The sequence below is a fragment of the Berghia stephanieae genome, chromosome 9 (genome assembly GCF_034508935.2).
Source record: "Berghia stephanieae isolate SIO BIC M18660-M18661 chromosome 9, UCSD_Bste_1.3, whole genome shotgun sequence".
In the NCBI taxonomy this organism is placed as follows: domain Eukaryota; kingdom Metazoa; phylum Mollusca; class Gastropoda; order Nudibranchia; family Aeolidiidae; genus Berghia; species Berghia stephanieae.
In genome coordinates, this window is record NC_088368.1 from 44,679,051 (window position 1) to 44,697,389 (window position 18,339).

The following is an 18,339-nucleotide window of genomic DNA, read 5'->3' on the forward strand; positions in this document are numbered from 1 at the left end:
TTTCTTATTTCATGTATTAGTGTGGCTATGTGGTCTAGTGGTATGATACTCGCTTTCGGATCGGAAGGTCCTGGGTTCAAGCCTCGCGCTCGCCGCATAGTTGAGTCATTGGAAAAGGCTCTTTACTCACATTCTCTCACCGTACTCAGGTGTAAAATGAGTACCTGGCCGTTAACAGCGGTGACTTTGTCCGAAAAATTGTAATATCGCCTAACAGGTGTCATGTCCCGTCCTACATGTTAAATGTTGCTGTTGACCAGGGACCCCTTGTAAAGCGCTTTGAGCACGTTTAGTGGATATTGCGCTATATAAAAGCTCAAAAAGCTGAATTTGATGCCAAACTAAAACTAAATGAAAAACGATAGTCGAGTCATGTACGACGACTATGTGATCTAGTGGTATGTCACTTGCCTTCAGATTGGAAGCTCAATTTCATGCCAAACTAAAACTGAATGAAAACGATAGTCGAGTCATGTACGATACGACTATGTGATCTAGTGGTATGTCACTTGCCTTCAGATTGGAAGCTCAATTTCATGCCAAACTAAAACTAAATGAAAAACGATAGTCGAGTCATGTACGACTATGTGATCTAGTGGTATGTCACTTGCCTTCAGATTGGAAGCTCAATTTCATGCCAAACTAAAACTGAATGAAAAACGATAGTCGAGTCATGTACGATACGACTATGTGATCTAGTGGTATGTCACTTGCCTTCAGATTGGAAGCTCAATTTCATGCCAAACTAAACTAAATGAAAAACGATAGTCGAGTCATGTACGACTATGTGATCTAGTGGTATGTCACTTGCCTTCAGATTGGAAGCTCAATTTCATGCCAAACTAAAACTAAATGAAAAACGATAGTCGAGTCATGTACGACTATGTGATCTAGTGGTATGTCACTTGCCTTCAGATTGGAAGCTCAATTTCATGCCAAACTAAAACTAAATGAAAAACTATAGTCGAGTCATGTACGATACGACTATGTGATCTAGTGGTATGTCACTTGCCTTCAGATTGGAAGCTCAATTTCATGCCAAACTAAACTAAATGAAAAATGATAGTCGAGTCATGTACAACGACTGTGTGATCTAGTGGTATGTCACTTGCCTTCAGATTGGAAGATCCTGTGGTTGAGCCTGCTCGGAGCTAGTTGAATTCTTGGAAAAGGCTCTTTTCTCACATTCTCTCACCGTACTTATATGTAAAATGAGTACCTGGTTGTTAACAGGTTTGGAAAAAATTGTAAATAATAAAATAAATACAAAATAAAATTCCCTTTATTCATCCCATGTATGGGAAATTTGTCCCTAGGGTCTATTCTAAGGGAAGACTGGAATAACCCAGTCGTCAGCAGTAGTTCAGCGCTACAAATTGAGCTAGGGCGAGGTGACTTGCTCAAGGTCACACAGCGCAGCGGCGGGTGATCGAACTCGGTACCTTTCGGGTACAAAGCAAAGACTGTACCACTGAGCCACTTTGTCCGTACAGTTTTGGCAAATGTTTAGGGGAATTGATTTAATTTTGATGCGCTCTGAATTAGATGGCAAAATAATTGTCAAAATTGTGCCTCATAGATGAACATGTTTTTATTTATACATTTTTGTTGTTACTACATGAAATGCCATTCCATTTAACATCCACTTAATCACACCTAATTTAAATCTATTCTAACTATTATGATTTTATAAAGATTTTTATTACAACAGTACACGTTTTGCGCAGCTACGGCCCCTCAAGGCCGATAAAAATTGATAATAGACAGAAACGGGCGCTTAAATGACCTAAATAGTGTCGAAAGCGCAGTTAAACACCTAAAAACAAACAACATAAATCTATTCTTCCTCCTCCCATCCCCTATAACCCCCCCCCCCCCACCCCCTTCCCAATTGTTCCCATCCCACACAGGTTGTTCATTCCCATGACTACCGAGATCCACAAAACATGCAGGATAAACGCGTCGTCATTGTCGGTATCGGCAACTCGGGTGGGGACATTGCTGTTGAGTTGAGTCGAATCGCATCACAGGTAGTTTTTGCTTTTTCACCTTTATTATTTATTTATTTATTTATTTATCTATTTATTTATTTATTTATTTATTTATTTATTTATCAGGGTGTCCAGCGAGGTCGGATAAGTCGGATAAAGTCGGATTTTTTACCTTAGGGTCGGATTGGTAGGAAAAAGTCGGATAATTGCACCCGAGGTCGGATTTTTTGCCGTGTCAAGCATTTTCCTCAAAACCACAAAATCACCATTATGTCATATTTTGACACCTGTGCTCAGTCTCTTGAAATTTGGTGACGGTCCCGTTTTTATGACGTCGGGCCAGACAGAATGGCACCAGATGTCACAATTGATACAGAAGACCAGTGGTGTTATTTGATTAGCTGGTTGATGGTTGATTGGGAAGGGAAGGACAAATGGGTCTGGATTTTTTTCTCCGTTGTAGGTACCTATTGCCTTTTTAATACCCCCCCCCCCTCTCTCTCTCTCTCTCTCTCTCTCTTTCTTTCTTATAATCATCTGGTTATACAGACATAATAATATATTGTTAGAATAAAGCAATGGTGATTGGCTTAATTTACTCTTCTTTCTTTTTACCGTTGGGCTATGGCTTTAAATTTGAGAGATTATTGGGTTGTATTTAAGCTGAATAACCACTATGTTTCGGTAACAAAGATATTGTAGCCTGCTTTATGGAGTAAAAATCAAAACAAAGCAACACTTTCTGGCCTTTTATTTGAATAGCATTGTAGGCCTTTTACATATGGAAAGGACAATTCATTAAATGTTTACAAAAAGTAAATTTATGTCGAATAATAAGAATGGATTTATACTACTTATAGTAATATATTAAATAATACTTATACAAAACTATGTTCCTGTTATTTTTACACTTTGCTTGTGTTTGATCTATAGACGGAGACATTGTCCTCCTTTTTGACAAATTGCTATTATCATCACTGAATAAAACCACACTCACCAAAACCACTACATCAACATCTCTACCACCACTACTATTACAACCACCACCACCACATCATCATCCCTACCACCACCACTACTACTACAAATAACACCACATCATCCCTACCACCACTACTACTATTAACTACCACCACATCATCATTCCTACCACAACTACTACAACCACCACCACACAATAATCTCTAGGACCACCGCTACTACAACCACTACCACATCATCAACCCTACTACAACCACCACCACAGCATCGTTCCTACCACCACTACTACTACAACCACCATCACATCATCATCTCTAAGACCACACTACTACTACAATCACCACCACATCATCATCCCTACCACCACTACCACATCATCCCTACCTCCACTCCTACTACAACCACCACCACACCATCATCACTAGTACCACTACTACTACAAATAACACCACATCATCCCTACCACTACTACTACTACAACCACCACCACATCATAAACCCTACTACCACTACTACAACCACCACCACATCACCATCCCTACCACCACTACTACTACAACAACCACCACATCATCATTCCTACCACAGCTACTACAACCACCACCTCACAATCATCCATACGACCACTACTACTACTACAATCACTACTACCACATCAACCCTATCACCACTACTACTACAACCATCACATCATCATCCCTACTACAACCACCAAATGTTTAAATTGCACTTTCAACTTTTGAAATTCCACCGAGTCGTGTCAGAAATTGCTGCAAGACAAATTTTGGATCGCATCTCAGTAAATTTGAGTGACATTCAAATTTATAGGTTATGGTCGCATGGATGGGTTATAATCTTCACGATGAAAAATTTCCTCCTTTTTTGTGACCAGCCATTCTCACCCCTGCTTTTAAATTGCTTGGTAGGATTTTTTGGGGGAGGTAGGATTTTTAAGTCTGATAATCTGCTGGACACCCTGTTTATGTATTTATGTATTTATTTATGTATTTATTTCTTTTGTATTAAAATTGCTTTTTTAAACCATATAATGCAAAGTTTGAATTTTTCCCATATCGTTAGTTCTGTCATTATTCATCAGTTTGCTTAGAACAGCAGACATAACCATTTTCACCATTGTCATGTGACCATAGCATCATAATATCATCACAAGCCCCATCACTATTATTGCCTCATAGTCCAGTCAAATGACAATTATTGTTCTATCACCTGCCAGTCAAAGGTTCGAGTCCAGTGCAGGACATTTTAAATTTTTTACACCCTACTCACTTGATAAGTGAGTACCTGGCTAAGCACCAGAATTGTCTCGTCCTTTGTGTTCAGTGTTGTTGTTGGCTTGGGACCCAGTGTAAAACACTTTGATCAGAATTAATGTATTTATTTATATATATATATATATATATATATAGAGAGAGAGAGAGAGAGAGAGAGAGAAGAGAGAGAGAGAGAGGAGAGAGAGAGAGAGAGAGAGAGAGAGAGAGAGAGAGAGAGAGAGAGAGAGAGAGAGAGAGAGAGAGAGAGAGAGAGAGAGAGAGAGAGAGATTATGACATCATGTTATAATAAGATCCAACTCCGTCTGTAATGAAATATTGATAATAACTTACAAACAAACCCCGCCCCACTCCCACCCACCATCCCCTCATTGTTTAATTTTCCATTTGTTTCAAACCTATACAATCTTAATGGTGTATCCAAAGAGGTATTAATAGTATTTATTGAACATACTTTAAACAGGAAATTGTCATTCTAATAATAGCTTGCACAGGTCTAATTTACTTTTCAGACTGGGTGGGGATCCTGACCTCCCATAGTGGGCAGGGAGATACATGCTGTGTCTTCTATCCCCCTATATCTGGGTGGGGATCCTGACCTCCCATAGTGGGCAGGGAGATACATGCTGTGTCTTCTATCCCCCTATATCTGGGTGGGGATCCTGACCTCCCATAGTGGGCAGGGAGATACATGCTGTGTCTTCTATCCCCCTATATCTGGGTGGGGATCCTGACCTCCCATAGTGGGCAGGGAGGTACATGCTGTGTCTTCTATCCCCCTATACCCGTTTTCCAATTGTTTCCTGTCATTGCCTTGGAATGAGATTACTTGGCTTTGTCCTGATCCTTGTCGGAGTTCCTTGGCTGGGAGGGAAACAGTTGAACGTATAGTTATAGTTTTGGGAGGTTATATTTTTTTCCTTGTAAATCATCTCTCTGTTATACATTGTATTATGTTTAGTTTACATATTATATTATATGATTGGTAAACATTTGAGTGTATTCCTCTTAGTTGGGACCTGTACTTGTGTCTGGATGAGACTTTTAGGTGATCTCAAACTAAGTACTTTGATGGTGTGCTCTTGGAATCTACATCTGTTCCCTATTTGAACCAATTCCCCTTTGTCTTACCTTTTCTTTTGTGCTTTAATTGTAATTCTAGAACTTTTTACTATCCCATTTTCTTCCATTTTACTGGCGCTGATATGACCCTAATGTGTTGCAAGCGCCGTAAAACCATTAAAAACAAACTTTTCAGAGCTGGTTCAACTCTTTTATTGTTTCATATGATTTGATTACCAAAGTTAAGATGACAGAGATTTAATTTGTTCCTTAACTCTCTCCTTACCAGCTATTTTTAGAATTTCCCCAAAATATTCACACCCACCCAGCACAAAAAATACTTCTCTTGAGCTCTACAACACAATATTTACTATTCATAGCTGTAATCAAAGCATTTCTTTACATTTTGTGATGTACAAGAGAAATCACATGAGAAAATTGTCGGTTACATCCTAACGAATGTGACAATTTTCCTATGGGTGGTAAGGAGAGGGATTAGGCCAGCTCTGTACACCAGCACAAACCGGGTAACTGGCAGGGTTGCCAGATTATTTTCAGGTATTCTGCCAACTGGATTGAAAAAATCTGCCAAACCGTACTATTTATAGTTACTTCTTTGAAAATTCATCAGTTTTGTTAAACAAAAATTCAAAAGGCCGATGTCATAATTTTTTTTCTTCATTTTACAAATTTAAAAAAAGCACTAATACATAAAATTGCCATGGAAAACGTGGAAAATAAAATCTGCCAAATATCTGCCAAACTGCCAACTGTTTTTTTTTCTGCAAGACGACTTCAAATTCTGCCAAAAAAAAAGGACATTTGGCAGAAAATCTGCCAAATTGGCAACCCTGGTAACTGGCAGGAGACTGTTTATCTATCTGATTATTATTTTTGTCTTTATGCTTTGTAACCAAAAATTGCAAAGCATGACGGGATAGCATTCTAGTACAGTATGTCAAGATGAAGATTGATAGATGATGGAGTTGTTTATGATTTCTCATGAAAATTTGTTACAAATATTTTTGACTAACCTTTGCATTGTCTAGAATCTATCGTGGACTGTTGGCAGATTGGCTTCCAACGCTGACTCGCTTTGCTTTCTGGCCTTCAATGTTGATATCTAGTAATCTTTGATTTTAATTTTTTAATTATTTTTTTAATTTTAATTTTTTGTTTCTTTATTGTTCCGATTTTGCTTAAAGTTAAAGGGGGCACCATATGCTGGCACAGTGAACAAAATGATCAAATTATGAATTTCCTGTCTTGAATTAATCTTGCTGTGTGTGTGCTGTGCGTGCGCGAGTGTGTGTATGTGTGTGTGGAAAAGGAGTGGGGGGGGGGGGGGTGTTATTTTTATCTTTTCAATTTGAAACCATCATATAATCCTTTGTTTAGTTTTTCTTCTGTCAGATATATTTTTACTTCAGAATTATATATAAAATCTATACGTCGAGCCACAGCTTATATTAAAGCTCTTGACCAGGTTTGTAGCAATACGTGGAGAGGGACTTTGGTCTTTTAACGAAATGATAGAAAACCATCTCTGATAATACTGGGTCCAATCTTTACTTTAGTGCAGACCACAGGCCTGATAGCCCAGTCAATGGGGCGTTGCATGATAGCCCACTCAATGGGGCTTTGTCTGATAGCCCAGACAATTGGGTTTTGTCTGATAGCCCAGTCAATTGGGCTTTGCCTGATCGCCCAGTCAATTGGGTTTTGCCTGATAGCCCAGTCAATTGGGCTTTGTCTGATAGAACAGTCAATTGGGCTTTGTCTGATAGCCCAGTCAATTGGGCTTTGTCTGATAGCCCAGTCAATTGGGCTTTGCCCGATAGCCCAGTCAATTGGGCTTTATCTGATAGCCCAGTCAATTGGCCTTTGCCTGATAGCCCAGTCAATGGGACTTTGCCTGATAGCCCAGTCAATGGGACTTTGTCTGATCGCCCAGTCAATGGGACTTTGTCTGATAGAACAGTCAAGAGGGCTTTTCCTGATAGAACAGTCAAGGGGGTTTGTCTGATAGCCCAGTCAATTGGGCTTTGTCTGATAGCCCAGTCAGTGGGACTTTGCCTGATAGTCCAGTCAATTGGGCTTTGTCTGATAGAACAGTCAATGGGACTTTTCCTAATAGCCCAGTCAATTGGGCTTTGTCTGATAGCCCAGTCAGTGGGACTTTGCCTGATAGCCCAGTCAATTGGGCTTTGATAGAACAGTCAATGGGGGTTTGTCTGAAGCCCAGACAATTGGGTTTTGCCTGATAGAACAGTCAATGGGACTTTGCCTGCTAGCCCAGTCAATTGGGCTTTGCCTGATAGCCCAGTCGATTGGGCTTTGTCTGATAGCCCAGTCAATTTGGCTTTGCCTGATAGCCCAGTCAATTGGGCTTTGTCTGATAGCCCAGTCAATGGGACTTTGTCTGATAGCACAGTCAATGGGATTTTGTCTGATAGCCCAGTCAATTGGGCTTTGCCTGATAGCCCAGTCAATTGGGCTTTGTCTGATAGCCCAGTCAATTGGGCTTTGTCTGATAGCCCAGTCAGTGGGACTTTGCCTGATAGCCCAGTCAATGGGACTTTGCCTGATAGAACAATCAGTGGGACTTTGCCTGATAGAACAGTCAATTGAGCTTTGTCTGATAGCCCAGTCAATGGAACTTTGCCTGATAGAACAGTCAGTGGGACTTTGCCTGATAGAACAGTCAATTGAGCTTTCTTTGTCTGATAGCCCAGTCAATGGAACTTTGCCTGATAGAACAGTCAGTGGGACTTTGCCTGATAGAACAGTCAATTGAGCTTTGTCTGATAGCCCAGTCAATGGAACTTTGCCTGATAGAACAGTCAGTGGGACTTTGCCTGATAGAACAGTCAATCGAGCTTTGTCTGATAGCCCAGTCAATGGAACTTTGCCTGATAGAACAGTCAGTGGGACTTTGCCTGATAGAACAGTCAATTGAGCTTTGTCTGATAGCCCAGTCAATGGAACTTTGCCTGATAGAACAGTCAATGGAACTTTGCCTGATAGAACAGTCAATTGAGCTTTGTCTGATAGCCCAGTCAATGGAACTTTGCCTGATAGAACAGTCAATTGAGCCTTGTCTGATAGCCCAGTCAATGGGACTTTGCCTGATAGAACAGTCAATGGAACTTTGCCTGATAGAACAGTCAATGGGACTTTGCCTGATAGAACAGTCAATCGGACTTTGTCTGATAGAACAGTCAATTGGTCTTTGCCTGATAGAACAGTCAATGGGACTTTGTCTGATAGAACAGTCAATTGGGCTTTGTCTGATAGAACAGTCAATTGGGCTTTGCCTGATAGCCCAGTCAATTGGGCTTTTCCTGATAGCTCAGTCAATTGGGCTTTTCCTGATAGCTCAGTCAATTGGGCTTTTCCTGATAGCCCAGTCAATTGAGTCTGTGTAAAGGCAGTGGATGTTGCTGTGTAACACCAAAGAACTTGTTGACCAACAACTGTTGTGCCATGATGACTGGGCTATGAGGATATATAGGTAGCTAGTTGACTTTGGGAAGGGTCTCTACTTGGATAGAAACTATGACTTTGTAGAAGTGCAGAGTGGTGTCCATACCTCAACAAAACTCTTCTTGAAAACTCACTCTTTTGGAAATTTTTATCAACACTTTAAAATTTTTTTCTTTGCTTTGTTTTTAGTTTTTTTATTATTATTATTATTTTTTAATGTTGACATTCCCGACACATTTTTTTCCTCACAGGGAATGCAGTTTTCATTAGCAGCACATTTGGTCTCTTTCATTATTTATGGTTGTATTGTTTCGAAAATCAAAATGAAATGAGCGAAAGTCGGTGCCTTAATGACCTTAAGAATCACAAGCACTGTAGAATCCCTGAAGCAAACAAACAAGTAAACGTTTTGAAGCATTATAAAAGAAAACAGAATATGTTTTTTTAATGAAAAATAAATTTAAGAACTTCAAATGTTTTCCTCCATTAATGTAACCCCATTTTCAAGAGTTGACTTGAAACTGTAATACAGTTCTGTCAATCGCTGCCTGAAAAAGGAACTGAATATGAAACGTTTTAATTTTCACGTAATGTACTTTATATATGAATATGTTTCTTTTTTTTTTTCATGGCAAATAATGTTTTTGTTTCCATTTATGTTTTGAAACAAACTTGTACCTTTTATAATCTACTGTGGAGAAAGAGGCGAATTTTTATTCTCATAACTAAACCTCTTGCACAGTTGCTAAATAGAATTAGAAATTGCAATCTATCATTTTTATCTTTGATATTTTGCACTTGACCCTTAATCATTTGGTACTACCGCAGAGAGAGCACAATATGTTCAATTAGGACAAAACAAATCTTCCTGTATAACTACAAATACTGGTGCTCCTCAGGGTTGTGTATTGTCCCCTGTATTATTCACAATATACACGAATGACTGTAGAAGTCAAAACCTGAGTGTACCTTTAATAAAGTTTGCAGATGACACCGCTCTTCAAGGCCTCATAACAAATGGCAACGAAGTGGCTTATAGGCAAGAAATTGATAGATTTGTGTCTTGGTGTGATGCCCACCACCTAGAGCTTAACATAAGCAAGACAAAGGAGCTAGTGATTGACTTTAGGAGAGTGAAGGAACCGATAGAACCGTTAAAATTAAAGGACCAATTCGTCCAGCGAGTTCCTCACTACAAATACCTTGGTGTAACGATTGATGACAGGCTCAAGTGGGATGAACACTTGAAAATAATTAGGCATAAGATGTGCAGACGTACATATTTTTTATCAAAACTCTCTCAGTTTAGAATAGATAAAACCCTCTGCACATTATTTTATAGAGCAGTCATCGAAAGTGTTTTGTCATTTTGTATAACAGCTTGGGGAGGCAATTGCTTAGCAGTGGAAAGGAACAAAATAAATTCAAATATTAAAAAATCCATTAAACGCTATATAAATGATGTTGACGATGTAGATCTTTTATACGAGAAATTTTGTATAAATAAAATAACTAAAATATTAAATGACCAGTATCATCCACTAAGACCATCAATTATTATGTCAGAAAGAAGTGGTCGCCCTTTCTCTATTTCAACGAAAACAGAGAGACACCGAAAATCTTTTCTGCCGTCCAGTATTAGGCTTTATAACAACAAGCAATAATCATTTTATATAATTATTTCTCATTTTTACTTTAAAAAAATATAAATATTAATTTATTAATTTATTTGTTTTGCAATCTTTTCAATTTTCAATTTATAGTGACAGTTTTAACTATTTTACAGTGTTTGAAATTATTCATATTATAAAGCGCAGCTCTGGTTATAGAGCTGCTCCTTTTTATATATATATACATCCTATTTCCATTGTATTTTTATCTTATGTGTAAATTATAACACGTCTGTACAAAAAATTTCCTTTTTGGGATGCAATAAAGTTATTATTATTATTATTATTATTATTATTATTATTATTATTATTATTATTATTATTATTATTATTATTATTATTATTATTATTAAACTCGGGGACCCAAATAATTTGGGGCTTTTGGGAGGGGGGAAACTTTTTTTTTAAAAATAATTTTGGGGGTTTGGGAGGGGGGAAACTTTTTTAAAAAAATAATTTTGGGTGTTTGGGAGGGGGGAAACTTTTTTTCTAAAAAATAATTTTGGGGGTTTGGGAGGGGGGAAACTTTAAAAAAAAAAATTTGGGGGGTTTGGGAGGGGGGGGAAACTTTTTAAAAAAAATAATTTTGGGGGTTTGGGAGGGGGGAAACTTTTTAAAAAAAATAATTTTGGGGGTTTTGGAGGGGGGAAACTTTTAAAAAAAAATAATTGTGGGGGTTTGGGAGGGGGAAACTTTTTTTAAAAAATAATTTTGGGGGTTTGGGAGGGGGGAAACTTTTTAAAAAAAAATAATTTTGGGGGTTTGGGAGGGGGAAACTTTAAAAAAAAAATAATTTTGGGGGTTTGGGAGGGGGGAAACTTTAAAAAAAAAATAATTTTGGGGGTTTGGGAGGGGGGAAACTTTTTAAAAAAAATAATTTTGGGGGTTTGGGAGGGGGGAAACTTTAAAAAAAAAAATAATTTTGGGGGTTTGGGAGGGGGGAAACTTTTTTAAAAAAATAATTTTGGGGGTTTGGGAGGGGGGAAACTTTTTAAAAAAAATAATTTTGGGGGTTTGGGAGGGGGGAAACTTTTTTAAAAAAATAATTTTGGGGGTTTGGGAGGGGGGAAACTTTAAAAAAAAAATAATTTTGGGGGTTTGGGAGGGGGGAAACTTTTTAAAAAAAAATAATTTTGGGGGTTTGGGAGGGGGGAAACTGTTTTAAGTCTCTCCCATGCCAAACCCCCTACTAGACTTTTTTTTTTTTTTTTTTTTTAAAGTTTCCCCCCTCTCAAACCCCCAAAATTATTTGGGTCCCCGAGTTTGCGGCGTGATAGTACCAATCATTTTGTAATTGGACTTTTCACAAATTATCATCTCCATCAGTTTGGTACTTTTAGGTCTGTCGAGCATCCATTTTGTTTGTGTGTGATTTATTAATCATCCCCTTTGTCTTACTTTTTCTTGGTGCTTTAATGGTAATTCTAGAACTTTTTACTGTCCCATTTTCTTCCTTTTTACGGGCGCTGATATGACCTTCATGTGCTGCAAGCACTGTAAAACGCCTTAAAAACAAACAAACAAACATTGTCTGGAGGACTGGTGACACTCTTCCAAGGAGTTTTGAACTGGAAAAGAGGAAGGTGTGATATCACGACTTCTCTGCCCTTTAGGGTTTTTGTCTTTACCCAATTCTGTTCTCTTGAAAATGATCACAATTCCCTCCATTATACAGATGAATATGACCCAGGCCTATTTTTACTAAGACATGTGATTACTAACACAACTCTGGTATTGATTGAAGCTCTGATTTACATTTTTTTGTATCTCTGATTTACATTTTTTGTATCTCTGATTTACATTTTTTGTATCTCTGATTTACATTTTTTGTATCTCTGATTAACATTTTTTGTATCTCTGATTTACATTTTTTGTATCTCTGGTTTACATTTTTTGTATCTCTGATTTACAGTTTTTGTATCTCTGATTTACATTTTTTGTATCTCTGATTTACAGTTTTTGTATCTCTGATTTACATTTTTTGTATCGCTCTCTTAATTTTGCTGAACAATATTCTTTATAGAATGCACTTGTTACTTTTTTGTCTTGTGTGGGTGTGAATTTTCGGGGGAAATTATAAAAACAGCTGGTAAGGAGTGAGAGTTAGCTCACTCAATCCTAGAGATTTTTTTGCTACTTTTCAAAAGTGGAAAAAAAAATTAAAAATGAGCATTACATAGTTTTATTCAACTACCATTAACATATAAAAATTAAAAACATTAGCTTTGCCTATAACTTGTCTTAGAAAAATGTAATAAATAGGCATGGGGTAAAAGTAACCCGGGTAAACTACGGATATAATCGGCGTTAGGGTTGAGTGAGTTAATAAAATGTTTAAGATGGAATACATTTGTTTGGTTTTTTTTTCCATCTCATCCAACAAGATTATTACTTTTCATTAGGTCTATGTGAGCACGAGAAGAGGAACTTGGATCTTTAATCGAGTGGCTGATAGTGGTCTCCCCTTGGATATGATCTCGTTGAATCGATTTAACGAACTTTTGAAATTCATAGGGGGACCTTACTTGACTAATCTCTTCTTGAAAACCAAACTTAATTGGCGTTTTGATCACAACCTTTACAGGTATGCACATTGGCACGATTGATGTTTATTCTTTTTTTTTTTTTTTTTTTTTTTTTTGTGTGTGTGTGTGACTTTATTTTTGCTAATATTTTTTTTAAAGATAATTTTTCTCCCCTTTTCTTTTCCAATTGTAACACAGTCTGAGATATCTACACTTCCTCTGACCCTTCCCCCCCCTCCCCCCCCCCCCCCCCGACTTTAAATTTAAGGTCCTCCCTTTCTATGAGTTATGATTCTGTTGTTTTGAAAAAAAATAAATTTAGGGATTTTCAGATATATATTTCAAAGGAGCTAAGAATAGAAGACAATCTTTTCTCAGACTGACGGAAGCTGGAGATTTTGTTTATTTTTAAATGTTGCCAGATAGTATTATATATATATCAATCCAAACACAATAAGATGCATTACCGGATTACAATTATTGGGTGGGGTCCCTGACCTCCTATAGTGGGCAGGGAGGTACATACTGTGTCTTCTATCCACTTATATCCAACATGCTTTCTGTCTTTGTCTTGGAATGAGATTACTTGGTTTTATCCTGGCCCTGGCCGGAGTCCTGCCTGGGGGGGGGGGGGGGGGGGGGGGGGGGGGGGGGGGCAGTCAAATGCATAGTTATTGTTTTGGGAGATGATATTTTTTTCCTTGTAAATCATCTCTCTGTTATGTATTAGCATATTTGTTATTTTTAATGTATAATGTAAGCATTTGAGTGTATTCCTCTTTGTTGGATTTTGTGCTTGTGTCTGGATGAGACTAATAGGTGATCTTAAACTAAGTACATTGGTGGTGTGCTCTTGGAATCTACATCTGATCCCTATTTGTTCCCAGTTCCCCTTTGTCTTACTTTCTCTTTGGTGCTTTAATTGTAATTCTAGAACTTTTTACTATTCCATTTTCTTCCTTTTTACTGGCGCTGATATAACCTAAATGTGTTGCAAGTGCCGTAAAACCCTTAAAAAAAACAACAAAACAATTATCGGTGCTCAAATGCACAAGGTAAATAAAATTTCCCTGCTCAAGTTGAATATCTACTAATATCGTTACAAGCTAGCATCGAATTGTTGTTATGACAATTGTGTTTTTTATCCAAATGTATTCCTTATCAGTCATGTGTTTTGAATCTCTTATTGCAGTAAAAGGAAGGTCATAATTTTTATGTTTCATTCAATGATGATTTTGTTTTTTGCACCATAAACTTGTACTGTTTCACACATGTTTTAGTGGTTGGGGTTTCATTCGTTCTTGTTATAATCCTTTATTTTCCCATCATGTTTTCACATATAAATGAGTTCCGGCCTTTTTTCTATTTGCACAGGGTGAAGTGTTGCACTTTTGTTGATTTTCATTTCTTTTCAGTTTGCAGTTTTTCAACCCGAATCCATCAAATGTTTTTACTTGTCATAATTTTTAAAAACAATTTTGTCTGCTGTCCAGGTCCAGTATCTGACAAACAACAGAGAGATCTTTGATCGTTTATGAAGAATTGATCTCAATTTACAGAGTTGTCAATGAATTATTTACACACTCACGTTCATACACACGCTTACACATACACACACGTACACATACGCATATAAACATAAACTCACACAGGCACATACACACACACACTCGCACACTCGTTTTATATATATATATATATATATATATATATATATATATATATATATATATATATATAAAGGTCACTCACATATTTTTTGGCGATACAGTTGTTTCTATGTCCTCCATTTCGTCAGTCGACTGACAAAATGGAGGACGTAGAAACAATTGTATCGGTAAAAAATACACGAGTGTCCTTATTTACTTTTATATGCTCCAACCAACATTTTCGAGAGCACTCTCGTACCTACAAGTACCCACCGTCACTTATAAATATATCTATTTTTATATATTATTTTAATATTTATCACAATGTTGGAGTCAGTCTACATCGATGTTTCAGGCCTTTTCAGCGACCGTCAGGACAGTGTGTTACATGATGTAGACTGACTCCAACATTGTGGTAAATATTAAAATAATAATTCGCTCCAACTATTCGTACAATATTTGTATCCAACGCGATTCAATATATTTTTAATATATATATATTGTGTGTGTGTGTGTGTGTGTGTGTGTGTGTGTGTGTGTGTGTGTGAGCAAGTAGGAGTTTCAATGAGAGATGAGAGTCATAAAAATCTCCAGTTTTTTCCCTTCACTTACAAGCATTGTTATGTATTGTGTTTTGTCTTAACAATTATTTCAATCATCTCATACTCATTGTGCAATTATTTATGAGGCTTTTAGAGTTGTTTGTATATTGGAATTAGCATGTATAAAGGAATTGAATTGTTATTGTGTGAAAATCATCGTTCTATAGGATAGACTCAAATTGTCCACCTATGCTTTTCTTTGTGTTGATTTATTAAGAGTAAGAGTTGTTATTATTATTATTATTATTATTATTATTATTATTATTATTATTATTATTATTATTATTATTATTATTATTATTATTATTATTATTATAATATTATTATTATTATTATCATTATTATTATTATTATTATTATTATTATTATTATTATTATTATTATTATTATTATTATTATTATTATTATTATTATTATTATTAATAATGATATTGTTTTTATTATTATTATTATTATTATTATTATTATTATTATTATTATTATTATTATTATTATTATTAGTATCATTATTATTCTTTAATAATAATATTATTTTGTTATTATCATCATCATCATCATCATCATCATCATCATCATCATCATCATCATCATCATCATCATCATCATTCCTTTTGCTGAGGATGCATACCATACCAGCAGCATCTATGTAAGACTTACGATTCTACTGGAGATCTGCCTTTCTCCTCTCCTGGATCTAGTTCTATCTGTGGTACTTTGTTTTTGCAAGCACCAAGAGTCTTCCTGTCTTCGATACACTCAATATCTACCAATCTATCCATCCTTATATGAAGACCTTAATGTTTTCAGGCACCATCAAACTTTTAACTGGGGTGGGGTTCCTGGCCTTTCATACTGGGCAGGGAGGCACCTGCTTTCTGTCTTTGTCTTGGGATGAGATTACTTCGTTTTGTCCTGACCCTGGCCGGAGTCATTGGCTGGGAGGGAAACAGTCGAATATATAAATATAGTTTTGGGAGATTTTTGTTCCCTTGCAAATTATCTCTCTGTTATGTATTGTTATTTTATATTTTTAACATGATTTATAAACATTTGAGTGTATTCCTCTTAGTGGGATCTTGTACTGGTGTCTGGGTGAACTTTTAGGTGATCTCAAACTAAGTTCTTTGATAGTGTGCTCTTGGAATCTAAATCTGTTTCTTATTTGAACCAATTCCTCTTTTTTTCTGACCTTTTCTTGGGTGCTTTAATTGTAATTCTAGAACTTTTTACTGTCCAATTTTCTTCATTTTTACTGGCGCTGATATGACCTTAATGAGTTACAAGCGCTGTAAAACCCTTAAAAACAAACACTATCCCATTTTCTTCCTTTTTACTGGCTCTGATATGACCTTAATGTGTTACAAGCCCTGTAAAACCCTTAAAAACAAAAACAAACTTTTCACATTAAACCCCAATGTTGTGTTGTTCAGGTCTATTTGAGTACGAGGAAAGGGACCTGGATTTGGAATCGAGTTTCGGACAATGGCTATCCGCTGGACATGCTGTTTTCTAACAAAGCCAAGCGAATAGCCACAGATATCGTGGGTTTGGGGCTGCTCAATCAATTCATAAGATATAAAATGAATCAACGTTTTGACCATGACCTTTACAGGTTTGCTGTCGTTGTCAGTGTCAGTCTGTGTTTGTACGGTGCTTCCAATTCTGCTTTGGATTTTGCTTTTGGCGTTTTATATGCGATTAATGTTATTATTAGTGTTGTTATTATTATTATTGTTATTATTATTATTGTTATTATTATTATTGTTATTATTATTATTGTTATTATTATTATTGTTATTATTGTTATTATTATTATTGTTATTATTATTATTGTTATTATTATTATTGTTATTATTGTTATTATTATTATTGTTATTATTATTATTGTTATTATTATTATTATTGTTGTTATTATTATTATTGATATTATTATTGATATTATTATTATTATTATTATTATTTATTATTATTATTATTATTATTATTATTATTATTATTATTATATATTATTATTCTCATGATCATCACCATCATCATTATGATAACCTGATGAGGGATAACAGCTTACTTAAAGGTTTGGTTGACTTTATGTCTCAGTTTTCCACTCTCTATCCCTCACCGCCACCATTACCCTCACAGCTCGTTGTCATCGCCAGTGTTCATCAATGAAAATGACCCCATGATTCCACTCTTTTCAAAAAGTCTGAAACTTGAGAGTTGATCGGACTGTCTCGAGTTTGAAACTTTTATACAAGTTGGAAGTTTTTAATCTTAACTCACTCAATCCTAGAGATTTTTGCTACTTTTCAAAATTGGAAAAAAATGTATTAAAAATGAGCATGTACATAGAAAGTTTTATTCAACTATCATTAACATGTAAAAACTAAAAACATTAGCTTTGATACTACGCCTATAATTTGTCTAAGAAAAATGTAATAAATAGGCATGGGGAAAAGTAACCCCGGGTAAACTACGGATATAGTCGGTGTTAGGGTTGAGAGAGTTAAATGATTGATATTTGAATGGTACATCTTCTGACCAAATGAAATGAATGTGTTTTGTTGATGTCGATTTAAAATGTGCTTTTGATATAATTTAAGCACTGATCTGGTACCACCCAGGGGTTGACACTTCTAGACAAGCTAATTATTTGGGATGGTTTTTATTGTCGTGTTTTTCTCTCTGTTTTGTCTGGTACTGTTTCATACACACTTTTTTCATATCTTTATCTTACACCCGTGTCTGCTTTCTAATTTGTAAAACTGGCTTTGGGTTAGAAAGGAAAACAATTTATTGGTATCAGATTTCAACTGATGGCGCACTTTTTCAGACTTGATCTTACACCTGTGTCTGCTTTCTAATTTTTAACACGCGAATTGGGTTAGAAATGAAAACAATTCATTGATAACACATTTCAAATGATGGCACACTTTTTCAGACTTGATCTTACACCAGTGTCTGCTTTCTAATTTTTAACACTGGAATTGGGTTAGAAATGAAAACAATTTATTGATAACACATTTCAAATGATGGCACACTTTTTCAGACTTTATCTTACACCAGTGTCTGCTTTCTAATTTTTA

General features: G+C 36.1%; 1 protein-coding gene across 3 annotated transcripts in view; it reads left to right on the forward strand.

Annotated features, from left to right (window-relative positions):
* The window catches only part of LOC144980304 (flavin-containing monooxygenase 5-like), a 57,569-nt gene that overhangs the window by 12,078 nt on the left and 27,152 nt on the right, over positions 1 to 18,339 (forward strand). The window contains exons 4-5 of one of the 3 annotated variants that reach the window (XM_078927960.1): positions 1,911 to 2,030; positions 12,883 to 13,064. In XM_078927960.1, coding sequence (XP_078784086.1) covers positions 1,911 to 2,030; positions 12,883 to 13,064 — 302 coding nt within the window. Of the gene's footprint in view, positions 1 to 1,910; positions 2,031 to 12,882; positions 13,065 to 16,686; positions 16,869 to 18,339 lie in introns of all 3 variants that reach the window. The other 2 variants (XM_078927961.1, XM_078927959.1) reach the window with 2 other exon arrangements.